This window comes from Girardinichthys multiradiatus, chromosome 5, assembly GCF_021462225.1.
Source record: "Girardinichthys multiradiatus isolate DD_20200921_A chromosome 5, DD_fGirMul_XY1, whole genome shotgun sequence".
Taxonomy (NCBI): Eukaryota; Metazoa; Chordata; class Actinopteri; order Cyprinodontiformes; family Goodeidae; genus Girardinichthys; species Girardinichthys multiradiatus.
In genome coordinates, this window is record NC_061798.1 from 20,899,687 (window position 1) to 20,923,647 (window position 23,961).

A 23,961-nucleotide genomic window follows, 5' to 3' on the forward strand; every position below is an offset into this window, starting at 1 on the left:
AAAACAACAGCTAAATAGGTGAAAACTTGAACACCACTGGGTGTGCCAGCAGGACTGGTTTAGTACAGGTAAGTTTCTGGAACAGCCTTTAAGAAATAAAAGGTGATGCTTAATAACCTGCTATTTGCTAAAAAAAAAAACTATTTACAAAAAAAACGTGGTTGAGGTGCAACTTGCTAAGAAACAAATGTGCAAGTATTAGTGTTGATTAGGGTAATTTTACCCTGTATGAATAATAGGAAATTCCCAGTAAAAAAAGCCCTAACATTATTTATATTTATACCCAGGGTGAGTGGATGTAAAGTGTGTATTGTAGCAGGTATTATGTATGGAAAATTTATATTATAAACCAGAAATTTCCTTTGAATGGAAAAAAAGGATCCTGAAAATCATGAACAGAGAAAATTATAAACAGGAGGCTCAGGTCATAAAAACCTAGTAAGTAAACATTTTATTGACCTAAAAACATGCACATATGGCTGATTTAAAAAAAATGGATCTGTTGAAAAGCAACATAAAGGGAATGTTGAAATGTACGGAACAACATACATGGCAAAATTTCCAAAATCCCTTCATTTTCTTTCAGTTCTTTGAGCAACAGTGTGCTGATGAACACCTTGCTCGCCAGCATGGTAGTGCTTGGACTTGAGTGTGATAATACAGCTGTAAATTCTCCTGCTGAGAAAAATAACCAGCGGTTTCCGTGACGGGACCTTCACAAAGTGCATCAATGGTTTTCCATAAATGTACACACTCCCTGATGAGGTGCTGCTTATATCGGACACTTTCAGAGAAACTCTTTAAAAAGGCGAGGATTAGCTTTTCTTAGCTTGTTTTTTTTTTTTTCCTTCCACATCCAACTGAACGCAGTGACTGGCACCACAAAAAGCTTGGATGATTCTGCCGCCGAAGCTACATGGATGTCTGTGGAAATGAAGCGGACTCACTGCATATACGATACAAAAAACGGTTACGATATCTTGTATAAAAGATAAGTTTATACATATGTATGCACACATGCTCACATTTAATACATACTGTACAGTTTGTATGTGCGCACGGCTCTAGTCTACCACACAAACACGCACATACATACGAGCGTCTATTTGGCTGCACGTCTCAGTCTTTCCAGCTGAAAGATAACAGTAATCCCCCTCCTGTCTGTCCAGAAGGACGAAAGCTCGAGCCTCTGTCGGCTCCACGAAGAAAAGAAAGGGAGCAGTTTAAAGATAACTGTCCTCCCCCTGCTACCCCGTGGGTGTTAGGTCGTTGGAGGCGCGCCGCTTTTGTCGCCTCCCCGCACGTCCTCTTTGCCGGCCCCGGAGCTCGTGCCGTTGACAGTCACCTTCCGGCTGCCGGAGGCCTGCTTGGAGGCGAGGGCGTGTCGCTGAGTGTTGTTGGGCGTGGCAGTGCCATTGGGGCTTTGGATGGCGGGGGACACGTTGTGGGAAGCGGGGCTCGTCTGGGAGGTGGTTCTGGGTGGCTGGGCTGCGGCAGGACTGTGAAGTTTGTCGCTCTGAGAGTCGCTCTCTGATGTTGGGCTGGTGTTGACGCCGTCAGAGTTGCCCTGGGCGGTGGACTGCGAAGGCCTCCTGCGTTTCCGAGTGGGTTTGACCAGGTACTGCAAGGGGATGGGTCCAGTCTGTGTGGAGTTACAAGAAGATACAACTGGATGTTGAAGAGACATTCACATTTTCTAACACCTGATAATAATCTGAAATAAAGCCAAGACTGATGGACTTTCAAACTAAACTCACAGTTTCTTGCAAAACGTTTTTCTACCTGTGGAGCTTTTTCGCATTTCATCACATTACAATCCAAAAACTTAAATATATTCCAGTGGGATTATCTGTAACAGCCCAACAAATTATGAAGTAAAAGAAAAAAAAAGTACATGGTTTTCAATTATTCTTTACAAATAAGCATCTGACAAGTGCAGGATGCATCTGTATTCATCCCTCTCAAGTCAGTGCTTTCTAGAACCACCTTATGGCGAAATTACAGCTAGAAGTCATTTGGGGCACGAATCCACGTCATACATTATGAGACTTAAAATGTTGCCAATTTTTTACACTTTGCAGCACAAATTCTCAATTAGATTCAGGTGTGGACTTTGACTGGGCCATTCAAACAAATGTTTGCTTTGTCTACTACGTGCTTTGTGGCAAATAGCAAACAAGACATCTTCTGACTTCCAATTGTCTTCTGTCACTCTTCCACAAATGCCAGATTTTTGAAGTCCACACCATAGATCTCTGCAGCTCATCCACAGTTAGCATAGGCATCTTCCCTGCTTCTCTGATTAACGCTCTTCTTGCTCTAAGTTTCATTTTTAGATAGGGATTGAGCAGTACTCTATGAGCTGTTCAAAACTTGGGATATTGCTTTATAACCCAACCCTCCTTTAAACGTCTCCAAAACCTTCTCCATCATCTGTCTGCTGTGTACTTGGTCTACATAAAGCCATTTGTCCACTAATATTCTCCAACAAACCTATGAGGCCTTTATACAACAGCTGGATTTATTAAATTACAGACAGGTTGAATTTGTTCATTAATTAGGCGACTTCTCAAGTCGGATGCCCGTTTAGAGAGTTAATCAAACTTTACTGTAGCAAACCATGCTACATTGCAGTAATGTTTCGTTGCCTTCCTAGTGCGTCAGGAATTGTTCAGTCTAATCTCATGTCCTTACTAATTGTGTGTCTGTGTTGTACTTATATTCTGTTATTGCTCTTTTAACATCATGGCCAAGGTATTACAGATGAAAAATAACCTTTTGGCTAATTCTGCCTTTTTTCCACTCATGAATTGTCATGTGATTATTAAATTGCACTGTCCCCTTTCAAAAAATATTTTTAAAATCAAGTAAAATGCCTTCCTCAATTATGCCCTACTTTGAGTTGGACTATCAGAAAAGTACACTCCAGTGGCTCTTAATGCGAGAAAATTGGAAAAAGTTCTGTGAATTACTGTGAAGTTACAGTAAGGAACCCTGAAACTTGTTTTTGATGACCAGTTTTAACTGACATCATTTTTCTTTACACAACAAATATTCTGCTGTAAAAATGTTCAAATTCAGAACATTCCTCAGTTCTTTAAGAGTACAGTATCTGTCACTTACTCTTCTCCACTCGTAGAAGTAGGCGATGTCCATTAGTGTGTAATAGTCCTTTAATGGTTCGTCCCCATACAACACCTCCACCTGTAACACACAATAAAAGATGATTAACAGTGGCACAATTATGATGTGCCTCTGTTATTCTGGAAAATACAGAATGAAACATATACCTAGATCTATGTTATCAGTTTGCTCCTCAAATCCTTCCTGTTAGGCACTGTGGTAAAGGGCTACGTTGGTAATCTGCGGGGATCTGAACTGACTTAATTCAATGAATACAATAAAAACAGCATTCTTAACAGCACAGTTTGTGATCTATGTTCCCCTTATTTTGTTTGCAAAAATGCCAAAAACATGTGAGTGCTTTGTTGAGCATCCTATGTGTCCACAGTGTAGTAGGTTCAGTTTAAAACACTGATCTGAGAGGGTCTACAGGGTTTCTGCAAGTTTCAGTAAGTTAAATTTAAGATTTAAGACCATGCAGTAACCCCTGATCTACAGGGTTACTGAAAAAGAAAAAACTGTAAAAATGCCCTTCTTAGATTTCTTTTAAATCAATGTACATTTATTTGAGGACTATGCCTGCATATCAAAAACCAAAACAATATGAGCTGGACACAAAAGCCAGTGGTGATTTAGATGCTGGAAGTCATCTACTGTAGGTATAAATCAATGTCGTTTCAGAAATTCTGATTTATATCTTTTAAGATTTTTTTGCAGCAGCAGTGGCCTAAATTTTTCCCCAGAGTTATTTGACAGTAGTTAGACAGGAAATGGGGGCAGTGAGAGATGGGAAGACATGCAGTCCGGGACTCGAACCCAGGACTGCCACGTCGAGGACCAAAGCCTCTTCAATAGGGGTCAAATAATGTAAAACTTAAACCTCTACACCACCAGCACCGCGCCCTGAACTACATCTGTTAGACAACGGAATAAGGTTTAAAGTCTGGAAGTCTCTTTTTCAGCTGAGGTTGCCATGGTGACAGACCCATGTAGGAAGAGAACCGGTTTCATGATGCTGAAAATCCTGAACTGAACCAGACTTCACCTTGATGAACCACAAATCCAGGCCAAATCCTACCATTTTAAACCACCACACCTGTTTCCACACAGGAAAACAGTCTTATTTTGTGGTCATATTTGATTGTTGGAGCAAGGTTGGTATGATGAGCCTCTGCTGGTCATCATGTTACACGGCAAAAAGTCCCAAAACTACTCATGTAAAATTGCCAGCACCTATGGATTTATAAGTCAAGTTTTAAGACTGCATATGTATATTCATATTTGTTTCATGTACAGGAACAGAAAGACTTAAAAATTCTGAACAAAAAAAAAGCTCTATTTTTGGTCACCCATTTCAGAAAGTGAAACTTCTTTACTAAGTGAAATAATTCAAGGCATTATTTTTTTCTTGTTTGATGATTATGGCTTTCAGATGATGAAAACCCAAAAATCACTGTCTCAGAAAATAGGAATATTACATAAGATCAATTAAAAAAAAGCATATTTTAAACAGAAATTTCAGGCTTCTGAATTTTTTCTTTCTTTCTATGCACTCAATTCTTGATTGGGCTTCCTTCTGCATGAATTACTGCATCAAAGCAGCATGGCATGGCGGCAGTTCTGCTGAGGTGTGATGGAAGCCCAGGTTGCTTTGATAGCAGACTTCAGCTCACCTGCATTGTTGGGTCTGGTGTCTCGTCTTTATCTTGACAATACTCCACAGATAACCTAGACTACAGTGTTACTGTAGTGTAGTACTCTAAAATTTCCTGATACAGTCTCCTAGTAGATATTTGCATACACTGTGGACCAACACCAGCAGATAACATGGCACCCCAAACATAACTGTGGAAACTTCACACTGGACCTTCAATCAATGTGGATTCTGTGCCTTAGATTCTGGGACCCTGATTTTTTAAAATGAAGTGCAACTTTACGTCATCTGAACTTTGCACCACTGGGCAACAGTCCAGTTATCTTTCTTCTTAGCCCAGGTAAGACGCTTGTGGCTCATGTGTAAGATTCCTCTGTGCCTAGTGGCTCTTGATGCACCTACTCCAGCCTCTAAAAGGCAGTGATTATTCATGTTTCTCGTGCACCTTTTCCTACCACACTTTTTCCTTGCACTGAATTTTCTATGTATATGCTTGGACACAGAACTCTGACCATCCATCTTCTTTAGCAATGACCTTTTTGTGGCTTACCCTCCTTGTGGAGGATGTTGATGACTGTCTTCTGGACATCTGTCAAATCACCAGTCTTCCTCATGATTGTGTAGCCTACTGACCCAGACTGATAAACCATTTAGAGGCTCAGTAAACCTTTGCAGATGTTTTTAGTTAGCTGATTAGGGTGTGACACCATGAGTTTCCAATATTTAACTTTTTCACAATGTTCTAATTTTCTGAGACACTGTACGTCAGGCTCTCTTTATTCTGTAAGCCATAAAGAAATAAAGGCTTGAAATTACTCACTCTATGTGTAATGAATCTCTATAATATACGTTTTCTATTCTGAAATGAGTACCAAAAAATATTGCATGTTTTCATGATGATAATATATTTTTTAGATGTACCTGTACATGTTGAAAATGTTGACAGATTATATGTATTTAATCAAATAAAAAAAGGTTAGTTTCCAAGAGGAAAGGTGTATAACAGCTTAATCTGGTCGGACTCGGTCACACTTTGCCGCGGCTTAATCAGGATTCGGCCATCTGTCCAAAGCTTAGATTCTCACCAGCTGAACTCTCCACCAGTTAATCTGACACACATCATACACAACTCTTGGAGTAGAAACGTGTCTTGATTCAGTGATGATCAGCACTTAAATGGCAAGTGGCAGTATTTACAAAATCAATGCACCACCATCTCCTCATGTTAGTCAACCCCCACATCAAGGTTGTTTAATTCCTAAAATATAAATGTGTTGGACCAACGCACACTGCATAAAATGTTTACATGCTGGATGTACAGTATAGTCTTTAGTAACTTATCTCAACAACTGTCTATTTACAAAACTTTTTATAGCATTCATTACTAAAGGTTAGAAAATGTTAAGCTTTAAATGAACAGTATATACATTTTTGAGGTGCGTTTCTAGAATGTACTTATAAGCACTGACAGACAGAATTCAGAATGATCTCAGTTTGGAGAATTTGGAGGAAAAGCCAAGCTAAAAACTACTCAAAGTAGGCAACAGTTAGCAAAACTTTCCGTGCAGTTCAGACAAACGCTATATGAAATGAGTTTTAAATTGAAATAGCATGAAACAGGGTTGTTTGCGATACATTTTCTCCACCAGCGTTTCTGCAGCCGAGCTAAAGCTTATACTCCTCCACTGATCAGTCGTGCTTTTTGTTATTCTGTTTTAATCCCAAAAGATCAACTGTGGTTATCTATATGAGCCCCAGAGTGCAGGAGAACTGTTGAAAATATGCTTCAAACAAAAAGTAACAAGGTGTAAAAATTCTCAATAAAACACTCTCAATGTGCTAGCAAGATTTTTAAAGTTTCTTGTTAAACTGGTGACATTTGCTCTTAAATAATCCCTACTCTGAGTATCCCTTGGTTTAAATGACGTAATAATGATTCTCTAAACTGAGATCTTGGACTTTTTTTCACTACAGTTAAGATGCTGCATAAATATAACTAGTGTACATAACCCCTAGCTATGGGATGATTAGCAGCATCAAGCAACACAAAGGTTTTAAAAAGCTATGTCTTCAAAAGCTCTATATTTTTCTATTATAACATTTTTTAAAGATATTGTAATAAGATGCCAGAGAGCGTGACTGGACTGACCACAGGTTTAACTGGCTGTGTGAAGCACAGAGTAAAAAGCTGTTGCCCCTTCCCCACCTGATGCTGCATACATCTGATCAGCTGGGTGAAGGAACAATCCTACACTTTTACCTTGCAAGTAATGCAAATGTGTCAGTTTGGAAATATTTCCGGTTGGAAGAGACAGTAATGAGTACCATCCATCCCTCTTATTAAAAAGGTAACTATTTTTAAAGTACCTCTAGCAAATTATAACTAGCATGTCTTTTTAAACGCCAACTAAAGGCTCCAAATTATATATGTTCAGTGAACATCAACTTGTTATGCTCCTAGTTAAGGATATTCTAATCTGATCCCAGATATCCCCGGAGTGCCTGGCAAATTTCTACTCACGATTACCTTATGGTGATACAGTGACTTGCAAAGTATTCATTTCTTAAACATCATAACAGTGATTTCTGGCAAGCAGCAGTGTCATTGTATTGCAGCCCAAACTAGAAATACAGCACAATAAGGTCAGGTAATTACACAGTAGCATGAAATGCTCTGTAACAGAATGAATTGGAGAAATGATCTGGTGCACACATGAAAGTTTTTTTCCCCCCTTGAATGTCCCTTTAGGGGCTCCATAACATATGGGACAAAGTAACAGAAAATTGGAAACAAATTATAAAGCTATGCACATTTTATGTGACACATTGTCAGAGCATTTTCTTTGTAACCCAATGCCTCCAGTTAAGACAAAATCTTTGTCTGTGTCAAGGGAAGCAAGAATAGAGGGGAGTTAGGTTTAGTACTGATGAGATGTTGAGGGCAATTTGTAGGGAGTAAAAGTTGAAACCAGACAATTTCTTTTTAATTACTTTCTTTAAAGTCAGACGTTTACACACACTAAGATTACCATTCCTTTAAACACAGCCCAGATGATGATGTGGATGTATTTTAATGCAACACCCCTAACATACCGCTTCCTTCTGTGCTGTGGAAAAATTACAAGAAATCAGTCAATATATCAGGAAGAGAATGTCAGACCTTCACGGGTTCTGGTTCTTTCTTGGGTTGGATTTTTAGAAGCCACCAAGATCATCAGTTCAAAGATTTATACAGAAGTGTAAAAACGACAGTAATCTCCAGTTATCCTACCGTTTAGGAAGGAGACAGGTCAGTTTGCCAAATGTGTGTATCAAGCCCACAACAAAACCATAAATCTTGTGAAGATGCTAGCTGAAGCTGTTAAGAGTGTTAATATCTACAGTGAAATGAGTTCTATACCAGGAACAGCTGAAAGGCCACTCAGCGAGGAAGGAGACATTACTCAAAACGCATCATAAAAAGCCAGACAACAGTTGGCAAATGCACTCTAGGAAAAAGACCATGCATTTTCGGAGAAATGTTCTGTTGTGTGATGAAACCAAAATTAATGACAATTGTTGCATTTGGGAGGAAAAACGGGGAAGTTTGCAAGTCGGAAAGCATCATCCTAACTGTGACGTACAGTTGGGTATCGGTGCACTTCCAAAAAATATATCACATCATGAGGAAACAAACGTTTTTCTGAAACATTGAGGCAACATCTCAAGGCCTCAGCCAGAAGGTTAAAGCTTGGGCAGAACTGGGTCTTCCAAATGGACAATGACCCGAAGCATTTCACCAAATTAGTAATAAAGTGGCTTATGGACAACAAAGTTAATGTTTTGGAGTGGCCATTATAAAGCCCTGATCTCAGTGCCATAGACAATATATGGGCAGAGTTGAAATAGAGGAATGGACCAAAGTTCCGGCACACTATTGTGAGAAGCTTGGGAAAGGAGACCCAAAAGGTTTAAAAGGCAATCCTACAAATACTAAGAAATTATATGCAAACCTCTGAATTAGAAGAACGTTTAAGAAAAGCCTTTAGCACACAAAAATAATTTAGGCAATAGTGACTGATCTAAATCAGCATAAATCTAGACTAATTATTGTCAGGTTATAAAAAATGTTATTTTTATACAGTGTAAGTATATATGCTTTCAACTGTACAGCATTGATTTAATTACCCATAATGACATATTGGACTGGGACTTGATTTCAACCAAGAGCTATTCTTACATGACCTGAATTTGTGACACAAGAAGCTCTGATTGAGACATCACTGTTTCCAGTGAACCTCTATAAAGTGCAAAATAGCAAAAAGCAACTTTAAACAACTTTACCACCTTTTTACCTTTTAATAAATTTTACGGTGCATTAAACAACAAGTGTCACCAAATATATTACAGGCACAGAGAGCCTGAATTCATGGTACCCAAATAATTAGCTTAGATTTGTTGCCGGGCAGTTCTTTGTGTTTACATATTATGTACAGTGATAAACTGATAACAAGAAATTATCGCTCAGCCCTATTCTAGAGCTTAATTAATTTTCATGTAAATACCAGGGAGCCATGGTGTTGTTGCCAGAAGCTACAACATGGAGAATCTCATGCTCGGCCACAGCTAAACACTTCTTTAAAAACAATGTCTTTAAACAGTTTTTTTATGCTAAGGATTGTGATGAGCTGCAGTATAAAAAGGAACATGCATTTGGAAAAGTCCATCCCAGATCTGGAGCACGGCAACTGACAGTGAGGTAACAGCTAACCGCTTTTAAGATTCAGCAGAATCTAAACAGCAGCGGTTACTGTGTGTGTGCGCCCAGTTACCCGGTAGTTGTTTGGTATATCCATCTTGCTCCGGAGAAACTTGGCTAAGTGCATGACGGACATAGCTGCCGGACACTGCAGGAAGCGTTTCCCGTTGGACTGGGATCAAAGAATGGTGAAGAGGAAAAGCGTTAATAGGATGAGGAACAGAAAATTAAGTTGAAATGACTGAATATGTGGCGGCAACCATCTGTACCTTGTCCCCTTCCGTCTCCGATCGCTGCCTTTCATTGCTTCTGCAGGCAAATATGAAATATTAATTTCATGATTCCATACTCTTCTACACCCAAATATGTAGCTTTCCAATTTTCCTGAAACTTTTCTAGCACTTATTTAAATAAACATTTATCTTCAACTGCTTGGATACTAATCTGGTCCTATCATCTATAGATTCCACAAATCATGAAGCAAAATAATGATGAATTAGGTTTTGTTCTTGAATGTGTGGTAAAGGGCCATTTCACAGCCTCCTTAGCTATGGAGAGCCGTTTCATTCAAAAATAAATAAATAAATACCGCTATTGATAAATTATTAATAAATATTCCATCAAATAAATAACTATCCCCATGAAATAAAACATAATTATGTTAAAAGAAATGTTCATCTTATTTTATTTAATTCATTTCAAGATTTATTTAATTTACTCAAATATTTATTAATTTCATAATGCAGTTTTATTTTGTGACACTTTTATTTTGTGAAGCTACTGTACGTATTTCAGTGACTTTTACTTTTTAACCCCGTTTTTCATTTTAAGCTCTTTTTATTTCATGTTATTATATTGAAATGAGGGGGCGGAGTTTTATCTGTGAGGCGGCGCTGGGACAGCAGGACCGAGCTCAATTCGTGGCAGTGGCTGCCAGAAGACAGCATGCCGGAGGGAGCCAGGGGACTCCGGTGCCAGATCGGCCATAGAAGCCTGCCACGGCGGTTGCCGCTGTTTTTGTGGAGGCTTTTGCAATAAGTCTTCGTCATCCTTTCAGCACGTCATAAACACACATAGTGCTATTTATTTTCCATCTCAAGTAATCACAGCCACCTTATGTTATCGGTCTAACGCTGTTTATTAAATAATAACCAACAATGACATAATCATTGAAAGTAATTACTGACTAACCTGCAATAGTAACAATAACGACATCCCGTTTGCCGATAATCAGCATTGGCTTTCAAAAAAAACAGCGTCAGTCGCCGTGGCAGCATGTTAAAGGCTTTTACAGCCGCTCTGGCACCCCATGCCATGCACCCCGTGGCCGCCTTGTGGCCAGGGACTTCCATAGAGTGCTAGCGTGTTTTTAAGCATTCATTTATAATTTTCTGAGTGACAATTCAGAATAGTCGCTCGTGCTCTATAATAAACTGACTGTTTGTCGTCCTCGTCATCTTTTGAGCACGTCACTCATACACACACATAGTGCTATTTATTTCCCATCTGAAGTAAATAGACCCATAACATAAGGTGGCTGTAACGCTGTTTATGAAATAAAAACCAAAAAAGACATCATTTAAAAGTAACAGGCTATAACAATAATGACATCCAGTTTGCTGATAATCAGCATTGGTTCCCACAAAAACAGCGGCAACCGCCGTGGCAGGCCTTTACGGCCGGAGCCAGGGGATTCCTCGCAGATTCCCCAGGCTCCCTCCGACATGCTGTCTTCTGGCAGGCAGCGGCGTGCTTCTGCCGGCCAGGAAGTGAACTCGGCCCTGCTGTCCCAGCCCCGCCCCAGAGATAAAACTCCGACCCTTCATTTGAATATAAGAACATGAAATAAAAAGAGCTTAAAATGAAAAACGGGGTTAAAAAGTAAAAGTCACTGAAATACGTAATTTACGAAATAAAAGTGTCACAAAATAAATCTGCATTATGAGATAAATAAATATTTAAGTAAATTAAATAAATCTTGAAATGAATTAAATAAGATGAAAATTTCTTTTAACATAATTACAGGTCCTTCTCAAAATATTAGCATATTGTGATAAAGTTCATTATTTTCCATAATGTCATGATGAAAATTTAACATTCATATATTTTAGATTCATTGCACACTAACTGAAATATTTCAGGTCTTTTATTGTCTTAATACGGATGATTTTGGCATACAGCTCATGAAAACCCAAAATTCCTATCTCACAAAATTAGCATATCATTAAAAGGGTCTCTAAATGAGCTATGAACCTAATCATCTGAATCAACGAGTTAACTCTAAACACCTGCAAAAGATTCCTGAGGCCTTTAAAACTCCCAGCCTGGTTCATCACTCAAAACCCCAATCATGGGTAAGACTGCCGACCTGACTGCTGTCCAGAAGGCCACTATTGACACCCTCAAGCAAGAGGGTAAGACACAGAAAGAAATTTCTGAACCAATAGGCTGTTCCTAGAGTGCTGTATCAAGGCACCTCAGTGGGAAGTCTGTGGGAAGGAAAAAGTGTGGCAGAAAACGCTGCACAACGAGAAGAGGTGACCTGAGGAAGATTGTGGAGAAGGGCCGATTCCAGACCTTGGGGGACCTGCGGAAGCAGTGGACTGAGTCTGGAGTAGAAACATCCAGAGCCACCGTGCACAGGCGTGTGCAGGAAATGGGCTACAGGTGCCGCATTCCCCAGGTCAAGCCACTTTTGAACCAGAAACAGCGGCAGAAGCGCCTGACCTGGGCTACAGAGAAGCAGCACTGGACTGTTGCTCAGTGGTCCAAAGTACTTTTTTCGGATGAAAGCAAATTCTGCATGTCATTCAGAAATCAAGGTGCCAGAGTCTGGAGGAAGACTGGGGAGAAGGAAATGCCAAAATGCCAGAAGTCCAGTGTCAAGTACCCACAGTCAGTGATGGTCTGGGGTACCGTGTCAGCTGCTGGTGTTGGTCCACTGTGTTTTATCAAGGGCAGGGTCAATGCAGCTAGCTATCAGGAGATTTTGGAGCATTTCATGCTTCCATCTGCTGAAAAGCTTTATGGAGATGAAGATTTCATTTTTCAGCACGACCTGGCACCTGCTCACAGTGCCAAAACCACTGGTAAATGGTTTACTGACCATGGTATCACTGTGCTCAATTGGCCTGCCAACTCTCCTGACCTGAACCCCATAGAGAATCTGTGGGATATTGTGAAGAGAACGTTGAGAGACTCAAGACCCAACACTCTGGATGAGCTAAAGGCCGCTATCGAAGCATCCTGGGCCTCCATAAGACCTCAGCAGTGCCACAGGCTGATTGCCTCCATGCCACGCCGCATTGAAGCAGTCATTTCTGCCAAAGGATTCCCGACCAAGTATTGAGTGCATAACTGTACATAATTATTTGAAGGTTGACGTTTTTTGTATTAAAAACACTTTTCTTTTATTGGTCGGATGAAATATGCTAATTTTGTGAGATAGGAATTTTGGGTTTTCATGAGCTGTATGCCAAAATCATCCGTATTAAGACAATAAAAGACCTGAAATATTTCAGTTAGTGTGCAATGAATCTAAAATATATGAATGTTAAATTTTCATCATTACATTATAGAAAATAATTAACTTTATCACAATATGCTAATATTTTGAGAAGGACCTGTATATTGTTGTATTTCATGGGGATATTTCTTTATTTGATGGAATATTTATTAATAATTTATCAATAGCAGTATTTATTTATTTATTTAATTTTGAATGAAACGGCTCTCCATACTTAGCAACTAAAATTAATCAACTCTATCAAAATGCTAAAACTTTTGAACATGTAAAAAAGCATCAACATATCTAAATGTAGATTCTTTAAAGCATTTTGTAACCATTGGTACCTTTATTCTATTTGCAAGAAAACAGTTTGAGTTTAGATAGCATAGATGTATGTGAATTTAAAGTGAAATACCCTTTTTTATTTCTAAAGGAGGGTATTCAGTTAATAACTAAAAAACCAGAACACTGTAGAATAGTAAAATCAAGTTGTATTGTGGCAGATCACATAAAGCACATTATTAGTGCTACAAATAAAGATTATTCTGTTAAATCGATTAATCTGACTATTTTTGTAATTAATCAATCAATCGGATAGCAATAGAAAGGTGCTTAATAGAAGATTTTTTACAGAATTTGACATTGATTTAAATGTACATGAACTTTGATGACATCCTATTCTTAACCCATAAAGGTCCAATTTGTTGATGGACCCACCGATGCCAGCAATAACAACTTTAACTATTCTGTAAACATCTTCCTCAAGGTTTAGGAGTGTGTTCATAGTTAGGTGGGAAAACCACAATCACCTCTGCCTCCGCTCTAATTCATCCTAAAGGTGTTCAGGAAGGTTGAGGTCAGGACTCTGGAGGCCAAGCAAATTTCTTCACACCAAACTTTATACATCTGCAGCCATGGAAGTGATTGTAACACCAGAATTCATTGATATGGTGGTGGGAACCAATACTTTTATTTTAATATATATATATATATATATAATTTTTAATATAGAGTCTGTGCAACCATCTATGCATAAGCAGATGATGGTGTTTAATCATTTTCCCGTCATCAGCAACTTTCCAACAAACAGAAAAACAATTATTACCGTTTCTTAAAAAAAAAGAAATACGCACAAAGATACACTCAGCCTCACCTGTTCTTCTCGTAGAACTGTATGGACAGACTGATGATTTCATCTTCTGCTATGTTAAAGGTCTCCACCACTTCGCCCGGTTCCAGTTCCCTGTTCTCTGCGTAGAAGTCTCGCCTCCTTTTCATCTCGTCTGGGTTTCAGAAAAGAAAAGTACCGATAAACGCACGTGGACCAAACACAAAAGAGCAAGACCAACATCTGCTTTCGGGTTGTACCTTTGAACAGTCCTGGAACCAGCTTATAAACTATGTCTTGCAGAGTTTTGTCCGCTCTGAAAAAATAAAAAGGTTTAATCAGATGATGCTGTCAAATAAGTCTATAGGATTTTAAAAAAACACTTTGGTTTACCTGATGCTGAGCTGTGGACATGTCTTATGAACTTGGACGTCACAGCGAGGACAGAACTTATTCGTCTCAAGGAAGGCAACAATGCATGTTTTACAAACTAGAAATAATAAGGGACAAAATACAAATTCCTGTTAATACGTCATTGTAGACAAGGCTTAATTTTTATGTTCTGTCTTGTATTTTAATGTGTAGATACAAGAATGCATGTCAGAGTTGCATGCTAAAGCAGAGTCCAGAAGAGCCCAATTCTGTCAGTCATTGGACATGCATGATTGGGAAATGTTGGCAGCCTTTTAGAAATCTCATAATCAGGGAAAAACTCTACAAACAAACAGAGAAGGAAGTTTAAAGTTAACAATGCTATCCAGGCTAACATGCTAATAGCCAACATAATATTGCATTTGAAGTCGCAGCTCTGATTAACATCCCACCCGAGCCGAAGGGGTTCTTGTTGCAAGCTGAAGAACACAGAGTCTTACCGTTTGTTGTGGTGCTAACTTCTATTAGCAACACAAGCCAACGAGAATAACATTTATTTCTGTTTTAGGTGTTTAAACACTAAAGGAACGTGTTCATGAATAGATATTTTACAGAATTATGTGTGCCAGAGGTTTAATGAGCAACAAACCATCAGATGTCCTTAGTTTATACCACCAGCTTTCATTATATCCTATATGTGTGCTGCCTTATTGGACACTGAACTCGGCTGCTTGGCGAGTTCCAACTTTGCAGAAATCAGCTGGTTTTCTTGTTGCATTGTGGAAACTTTGAAAATCCGACTTTCCTGAATATATAAGAAATCACCGCAACATGCTAAAGACAGTATACAAATTAAACAATGCAACAACTTTCTGTTTAAAAATATCAGTGAAACCCTGTTTAACTGCAGAGCTGTGGAATGCTGACTGCTCTCTCACCAACACCACAGCGTTTACCATTATCCAAGGAGGCGCTCCACACTGGCAACAGGACCGCCCGCCCCCTCAAAAAAATCCCGACATGTACTAAATTATCAAAGTCTGTAAGTGTTTACGTGTTACAAATTTACCAGGGCATGTCATGGTATGGAAGCTTGTATGGGCCAAAACTCTAATTTACCTGGCGCTTTAGCCATGCATTTTATGCGTGCAATAAAAAAAAAAAAGTATAAACCTTTCCTTAAATCTTTTGAATAGTCCTGAACAGGGACAGCGGCAGAAATTTATAATAAAACACAGCTCCCCCTCTCTCTGTCATGTCCATGTTTCACACACGTGCATCAGGAGAAGGTGAACAAGTTAACTCAAACTAAATATCAGAAACCGTGAAGCGTCTCAATGTTCAGGCTTTGTCCTTTATTTGCTGTGATTCCTTATTCAGTCGCTTATTTAAACATCTGATTAACTATTAAACCAAACTAAATGTGTATTTACTTTTGTATATTGCAGTTAATGAGCATCTTATTTGTTTGAATTGTTTGACAAACCATACATTACTACACTTTTGTTCATATAGACTCTTTTAAAGTCCACAAAACACAACATTTTAATTCATTACTGAATTTTGCACATAACAGTGCAATTAATCCTGATTAAGAATTTTAGTAGTTGCCCAGCATTAATAGATGTAGACAGATAAATAAAGATAGAAAGATGGAGATGAACAAATAGATGAAGACAGATGGAGATAAACAGATAAAAATAAAAAATGCATAGATGTTTACACGGACAGATACATAAAAGGAGTGTTTGTTCGATAACTGTTATATTGACTGACTGCTGTTAATGATAGAAACATGAAAACAATCCCTGCTTGTGTTTGAGTTGAGGCAATTTGGTTCTTTATCGGAGTTTCTGAAGAGATTTGTGAGGAGTATTTCTTTATAGAGTCTGATTTGGAGGTGGGGGTAAAAAATTTGACAATGTTACGCTGTTGCTGCGGTATGAAAAAATTTAGAGAAAAATTAAGGCGCTAAAACAAATTCATCTTTAAGTAATATTTTGAGAGAAAAAAAAATGTTACCTTAAATTTCAGGATATTTATTCAGTGGGGGAAAGAAAAGCATGTGAAAAAACAATAGCTTTTTTCTGGGGTGCCTCACGGCTCAGTAGAAGAGCAGACAAACCATATGCAGGCTACAGCCCTCGTCGCAATTGTCCCCGGTTTTATTCCCGGCCCGGCGCCATTTGCGGCATGTCTTCCCCATCTCTCTGACTTTCTTCCTGCCCAGCTAACAAATAAAGGCCACTAGTGCCACAAAAACCTACTAACATTTTTCTAAATCCCTGGTGGCACGCCATACCCTAGTTGATTTAGCCATATGTTTAGGATCATCACACGCTAGAAGACTGGCAGAATTCATTAGATTTTTATTTGAAATGTGGCATTTCAAAGAGTTCATGGAGCACTGCCCTGTAACAAGGTTACAAAGGCCGTGAGTAGAGAAACAAACCACAGTATCACACTTCCTTCACCGTACCTAACAGCAGGGGGAAGGTATAGTCATTCTTTGTTGTACTTTAAAGTCATCTGGGGTGTTTTCTGCCAGAAAGTTCAACCCAAGTCTCAACAGTTCTAGTTGAGGCCCTAGTATATAGTTCAGAAAACTCCACATCAGAGCTGCACATTATACTGAATTGCAGTTGCAATATCAAGTTTTGCGATCCTGGAACCACAAAGGACTGCTTGGATGCAGTATTTAGCATGAAAATATTTCAAGTCCCATGCATGCAAATTCTGCATGCCAACAATATATATGATGGCCATTCACTGTCTTTAAGGCTTATTTCTTGTAGTTGTGATGCTTAAGGTGGGGACATTGCGATAAAAGCAAAGAAAGAAACAGAGCCAGAAAAAAGTAACTTAATCAATAGTCATTACAAAACTATAACACTTCGATGTTTTCCTAAAATCATTCATCACTACTACACATGTTTATAAAAAACCATGAACACACACACACTAACTTCTAAGGGCAATTAACAGCAACCAGTTGATATAACACCTATACTTTGGGACTGTGGGAGGTAGCCAGAGTACCCGGAAAGAACCCAGTCATGCACGGGGAAAACATGCAAACTATGTAGAAAGACCCAAGGCAGGGATTTAAATTGCTTTGCAAGACAATGCAGCTCACCCTCGTTTTCTTAAAAATTATTATTTCCTTACACTGGATTTTCCCTCAGTGACTAAATGTATGCAAATTGAAGGTTAGGTGTATTTTTTACATTTTAAGAGGTACATTTTACAAATGCAATGAACATTTCATTAATTTAAGGATTTTGTTTTACACCCACAGACAAAAAATGTCCATATCTGTCCATGCAATAGTTTTATAGAGTCCTAACTCTAGAAAACGCCCAACAATCTCAGTAGGTACGCTTTGCATGCACATGTGAGGTTTATTGAATCTGTGTGCATGCAGGTATGTTAATGCATTTATCGGGGGGAACTTACAGGAGTGCAGACACTCTACGATGGTTGTAGCGTCAATCAGGTAGCCGGCGCACAGCGGACATGTGAGCAGGGGGTTCAGATCTGTGATTTTTACCCGGTTCGGCTGCATTTTATCCATCTGGGCAGATCTGCAGGGGGAAGCAGAGGCAGCCGAAATGTAAATGTGTTTGATTTAGTTATCTCCATACCGCTGCTGCTCTCAGGCTGACAATGTCTGCAGCTCGTCCTTGGGACAGCACCTTGTGAAACCACAACAAACAGATCCAAAACAACTCTTAACTGCACGCTGCTGCGAGTAATATCCCCCCTTATGAGGGGAGCTACACGCAGCAGCCTGCTATTGAATAGCCCTCTGTGTGGCCTCATCTTGTGCACCAAGCTCCCAACTCCCCCCTCGGCCAACAAAGAGCGACTCCATTTCCCCGGAGCTCCGCCGTCCCCTACCCGTCTGAGCGGGCAAGCAGGCAGGCCGGCGGCGGGGCGGCCGGGTGCGCAGCACATCCAGAGGGAGAGCACCGACACCGAGGTGGTTGCAGAATCACACTGGTACACAAAGCAGCCATCTTAAATTCACTGACAGGGCTGAATCGGGAAAGCGAACAAGAGGCTCCTCAAATGTGACACAGTGCAACTCTGCGTGCGCCTCCGCAAACAGCGGCGCAAAGAGCCTCCAAAAAAACAGAGAGAGCCGAGAGCGGCGCATGTGTTCTTACCTGATCCGACATCAAAGTTCCCCCTCTCTGCTCCCAGTCGGACTCCAGGTGAAATTATTTGCACTTGAGCAGAATTGTGCAGCGGCGCCAGAAAATGGCTTTTTTCAGCACCGTCAGAGGACTGCCCATTTTGGATCACGTGATTTTATTTTGTCGCCTAGTTGCTCTCTGTGCTCGGCCTGAGCAAGGAGTCCGGACCTTCTGCAGGCCCTGCTCACTCAGTGCTCGACGTCTTCCCCCTCGCAGGCCGGGCACTGCACTTCTTATTTATATCAGCCCTTTCTGTTGAATTTCTTCCGCCGAACTAGGGATGAATGTGCTCCACCACGCCCCCTGTTTGCTCCAGGCTGTGCGGAAAACTGTTAGCTCCAGAGGCCCTGCAGGCCTCACGAGTCCAGGGCCCCAACTCAGAAAGGTCCCTTAAACATGGGTTTCATCGGGAACACAGAACCTGTCTCATCTTTTTTTTTTAAATAGTATTTTTTTCTACTTTGCTCACACAAAACAGAAAGAGAGTTTTGGCTGCCTTATGTTTACAAAAATGCTAACAGATATCTTAAAATATGTAAATATTTTAATATATGTCATTTCAGTACGTTCTTACAAGACCAGTGGGTCCACTTTGTATCCCGAAATATATAATTTGATCAATAGATTCATATAGACAGATTCAAATTAGGTTTTAAAACATTCCAATTCAGTCCCAGTAATAATACATTGAAATCCAATTTAGTTTGTTATGATAACTGGTAAAACATTATCCAGGAAGTCACTGACTTTGCAGCGACTCCTCGTTCTAACCAAGCATGTGGAAAGAGTGGAAAGGAACAACTGCTTTTTACCAGGAAGCAACCCCCAGCAGAATTTTCTGCCACAAGTAGTGATGTTTCTTGAATGAATGACACCATGAGGGAAGCCCTCCTCCTGCTATATGACCCTCATACAACCAAACACATATTCACTCCCCTTGATATAACCTAATCATATAATCATAATAACAAGAACAACAAAAAAATAATAATCTGTTTGACCGTTTTATAAAAAAATCTGATTATATATGCATATATTTATATATAAACATATACATATATTCCTCACAAGGAGATGATTTTATATAGATCAGGGATAAAGATTAAAGCATGCATGCGTTTTGTGTTCACTAGAGAAATAAGGGTTTCACAAATGAAATAAAAACATTGTAACTAATGTGGTATAATTTAGTCCAGGTTTGACCATTTATTGTGGCCATCATAATCTTCACAGCTAGAAAAGACTTAATCCTGGAAAAACATGGAAAATGATGTAATTTTGTGTTTTTACAAATGGAATAATGAGTTTCATGAAACTCAAAATGTGTTTTTAAAAATCTCTGTTCAATGTTAAATCCAACCCCAGCTTATAAGTACTATAGATTTTGAACTAAAGGCGATTAATGCACTTCAGGTGCATTGAAAAGAGTGAAACAGTCCTTTAATTTAGAGTGGAATTGGAAGCATCAAATCAGATACCAACGCATCCACAGCTGACTGGACATAATAACAGGCATCTTTTGTAAATGAGATCTTGGATCTCAGTGAGACAACCTGTATAAATAAAGGTTAAATTAAATAAAAATAAGCAATTTAAAACTGGCTTGGAAACTGACAAATAACTTTTGAGCATGTCATCCCTTAGCTATGCCACCTTGGGTGTTGAGTAATATTGCACATATCAATAACACCAATGGTTCCAGGAGTATTTTCACTCTTAAAAAGCCTAATAAGGAATTTATGGTCACAGTAGCTCTTTCAGTAACTTATTCTAGGAAAGAAACAAGATAAGATATAGGATAAAAACTCTTAAGTATATATAGTAAGAGGCAGAAATACTGTCTTTTATGGCTCTGTCTAAGAGAAAGACAAGGTTAAACACAGAAAGACAGGAGTGTATTTTCGTCTTCTCTCTCTTTTGACAAAGAATAAGACAATAAGTCTTCCTCCTCCATGTAGTCCTGCTATCTAATGAAATGAGTGCTTCAACAGAGTTGCCAACTGTTGAGTGAGGCTTTAAACTGGGGTGTAGATGGCATCATCTTTAAAATATATATATTTTTGATACCGGTTTAGTTTTAAGAAACAATAAAATAAGTTTAGGTCATTAATACTTTTTTATGCAAACAGCTGAACATTCTATGCAGTCAATTCTTTATAGTTTACTTTACAGGATTTCTTCCATCATTAAGGTGCATACCTTTGTCTGCTCTCTAACACTGGAAGTCCTCCTGAGATGTCTAAAGGTACAAGGTGTCCTCTGAATGCTGTTAACAAATGACTGTGGTGCCACATGTAAACAACATCATCCCCAAAGACTCTTCTATTCATATTGATAAAACCAATGAGATTATTTGGAGGCCATGTAGGACACAACTCCACACCTTAACCACCCAAGCACTGAGGTATAGAGGAAAGACAGTTTACTTTGACCTGAAGTAAAACATCGTGACTAAATTCATCTGCGTCATCCAGAGCATCTTGACCAACTCAGTTACTTTGTGGTACTGAGCCTGAAAGCCTCTGCAGAGTGAATGGGACCTCTGACAGAATATTCTAAAGACCACTGTGTTTACTCAGTCACAAACAGCACTTTATTTATTTGGAGTGAGATCGATCTGGGTAGCGTGAGAGACTGAGAAACGGGAAAAGCTTGAGTCTCACTCAAGCAACAGTAGTGAACCATGACTTACTTCAGTCCTTTTTTGATGCTGTCTACCTTCTAATTTTTGTCTAATGAGATTATTAGTTCGTCCGACTGGTTTGAAGTGCCATGAAGAGCTTGAGTGCATGAAATACAATGGCCCACCATATTTGCATCCCTGCAATTGTTTGCCGCTGTGATATTGCACACATTAATATTGTGATGATGATTGCAATTTATATATTGTGCAGCTCTACTGTGGATTTAAAAAGCAAAACGCAGGACTACATAGGTGAAACATCAAAACATGCCTGCCGTCTTTTGTAATACCTGATATCAGTTTTTTACTATACATTGCAATGTTTCTGGATACTGGTTGCCATTTTTGTGCTACTTCTTGCTGTAAAAAAGTGTTTAGGTTTTTTTTTTTACTTTGTTTTGTTGCATTATTGTTATGATCTATTCATGCCTCCTGATTTGGGGCTGACATTGTGTGATTTGGTAACTTTATTACATTTTACAATTAGGAATGCCTCTGCCTTTGTCCAATCCTGTCTGTCCTTTTTTCAGCTTTCTCTGCACACGTCGGTTCACTTACTAGTTGCCACACGTTTTCTGTTTTAAGATATCACTTTCCTTGGCAGTTATGATCCTTGATTCCCTTCATTCAGTCTTCATAATTGTTTGCGGTACTTGTTTTTTAATTATGTTGATTTAGGTCTTGTGTTTTTAAAGGAATTATCTTTTTCTGTTTAATTAACATATTTTGTCTTTGTTGTTAATTGCTTCTTTAGTCCTGTATGTCCTCTATATAATGACAGGCTTTTATTTTTCATTATAAAAGCCTGTCATTGTATAGAGGACATACAGGTGACTATTTAAATCTATTAAATTACAGAAATTAAAATGTGATCTGTGCAAGCATGTCTAATTATTTTTAATCTACTCTTTAACTACATCATTTTAAAATCTTCAAATGACTTTTTTCAGTCCAGATACTTTTTTTCTTGAAACTAAATCAGAGAAAGGCAAAATATAAAAACAGCGACTCGCAAATTTATTCATATTCCTTAAACACTTTCATATTTTGTCACTTTACAACCACAAATTTTAATGTATTTTATTAGGTGTTTAAGTAAAAAAAAAAAAAACAGTAATGTGTAGTTTTGACACAGAAATAAAATTATGTTTTATTTTTTAAATATTTTACAAACAAAAATTTTAAAATGTTTTTGTATTCAGTCCCCTTGACTCGGATGCCCCTAAATAAAGTTCAGTGCAACAAGTTTCTTTAAAAAGTTGTCTGTAATCTAATCTTAGTATAAATGCAGCTCTTCTTGGATGTCCTCAAAGGTTTGTTAAAGAACATTTGTGGGCAAACGCCATCATGAAGACCAAGGAACACAGCAGACAGTTCAAGGGATAGTTTAAGGTAGACTTAGGTTATAAAACAATATCTGAAGCTTTAAACATCTCTATGAGAACTGTTCTATCTATTATCTGAAAACTACACACCTACCAAGACATGAATGTCCACCTAAACTGACCGAGAAGAGCATTTATCAGAGAAGTAGCCAAGAGATCCATGGTAGCTCTGGAGGTGCTGCAGAGGTCCACAGGTCAGGTGGAAGAATTTGTTAATAGGACAACTATTAGTCCTGCACTCCACAAATCTGGCTTATATGAAAGATTTGCAGGAAGAGAGCCACTGACCCAAATTTAAAATGCGATGTGTGGTAAAATATTCATGGCTTTACATCACACAGGACACACCATCTCCACAGTGAAAAGTGGTGGTGGTACCACCATGCTGTGGAGGGAAGCTGCACAGAGTTACTGGACAGATAGATGGAGCTAAATACAGGAAAATCATGGAAGCAAGCGACCCTAACTTATGGTTTAGATAAAAGCATAATCATGTGTTTGAATGGCCCAGTCAAAGTCCAAACCTAAATCCCAATAAGAATCTGCAATGGTTAATTTTCACAGACATTCTCTCTCCAATCTGATGAAATTTGAGATAATTTGCAAAGAAGAATGGATAACCGTTGTAGTGTCTTGATGTGCAAAACTGGAAGAGACTTGCAGTTCTAACTGCAACTAAAAAGTATTTAGGGCCTGAAAATATACTAAACAAACAAACCATCAGAAAACATTAACTGCTGTTGTCTTTTGCTCTTGCAATACTTCGGGCAAGTTTCCTTGTGTTAACTTAGTGCTAAATGTTGTGATATAAGAGGTTATGAAACTGCTGTCAGTTTTGACCAGGAAACATTTGTAAACAAAACCTTTCAATTTAATGAGATTTTGTGAAAGGTTGGTTTGAATGCAATGCCAGGTGTCCTACACTAATGAAAAGTATTAGCTGTTGCACACAAGTAATGGGTCAAGAATCCCTTGTTAGATATAAAAATAAAATGGAAATACTGGTAATATTTTAATAACTAAAGTTAAAAGCTAAAACACTCAAAACAATTTTATATGTTTTTCCAGTCCAAATATTGGAAAACTTTCCCCGTGTAAATAAAATGCCGGTTGTACAGTGGCTTGTAAAAGTATTCACACCCCTTGAACTTTTTCACAAATTGTAACATTACAACCGCAAACATAAATATA

At 38.7% G+C, this 23,961-nt stretch overlaps 1 protein-coding gene across 2 annotated transcripts; it reads right to left on the reverse strand.

Moving 5' to 3' along the window:
• Positions 1-425: 425 nt before the first annotated feature.
• LOC124868797 (polycomb complex protein BMI-1-like) lies at positions 426-19,048 on the reverse strand. 2 transcript variants are annotated; one of them, XM_047366380.1, is made up of 9 exons: positions 18,673-19,048; positions 17,960-18,087; positions 14,525-14,621; positions 14,392-14,447; positions 14,177-14,306; positions 9,785-9,821; positions 9,589-9,687; positions 3,124-3,204; positions 426-1,642 (listed from the first exon to the last, which is right to left on the reverse strand). In XM_047366380.1, the coding sequence occupies exons 2-9, from the start codon at positions 18,075-18,077 to the stop codon at positions 1,262-1,264; spliced, it is 999 nt and encodes a 332-aa protein (XP_047222336.1). In that variant the 5' UTR covers positions 18,078-18,087; positions 18,673-19,048; the 3' UTR covers positions 426-1,261. The 2 variants fall into 2 exon arrangements, with proteins under 2 accessions (XP_047222336.1, XP_047222335.1); XM_047366379.1 differs by having other exon boundaries at positions 9,785-9,824; positions 18,673-19,038.
• Between the last annotated feature and the right edge of the window lie 4,913 nt (positions 19,049-23,961).

Excerpts from the sequence above, each read along its gene's own strand:
- LOC124868797 (XM_047366379.1), bottom strand. The coding sequence starts at position 18,077 with ATGGATAAAATGCAGCCGAACCGGGTAAAAATCACAGATCTGAACCCC. Across the intron at positions 9,688-9,784 it reads CGGAGACGGAAGGGGACAAG|TCCAACGGGAAACGCTTCCT; the intron begins GTACAGATGGTT and ends CTTTGATCCCAG. Across the intron at positions 1,643-3,123 it reads ACTTCTACGAGTGGAGAAGA|ACTGGACCCATCCCCTTGCA; the intron begins GTAAGTGACAGA and ends AACTCCACACAG.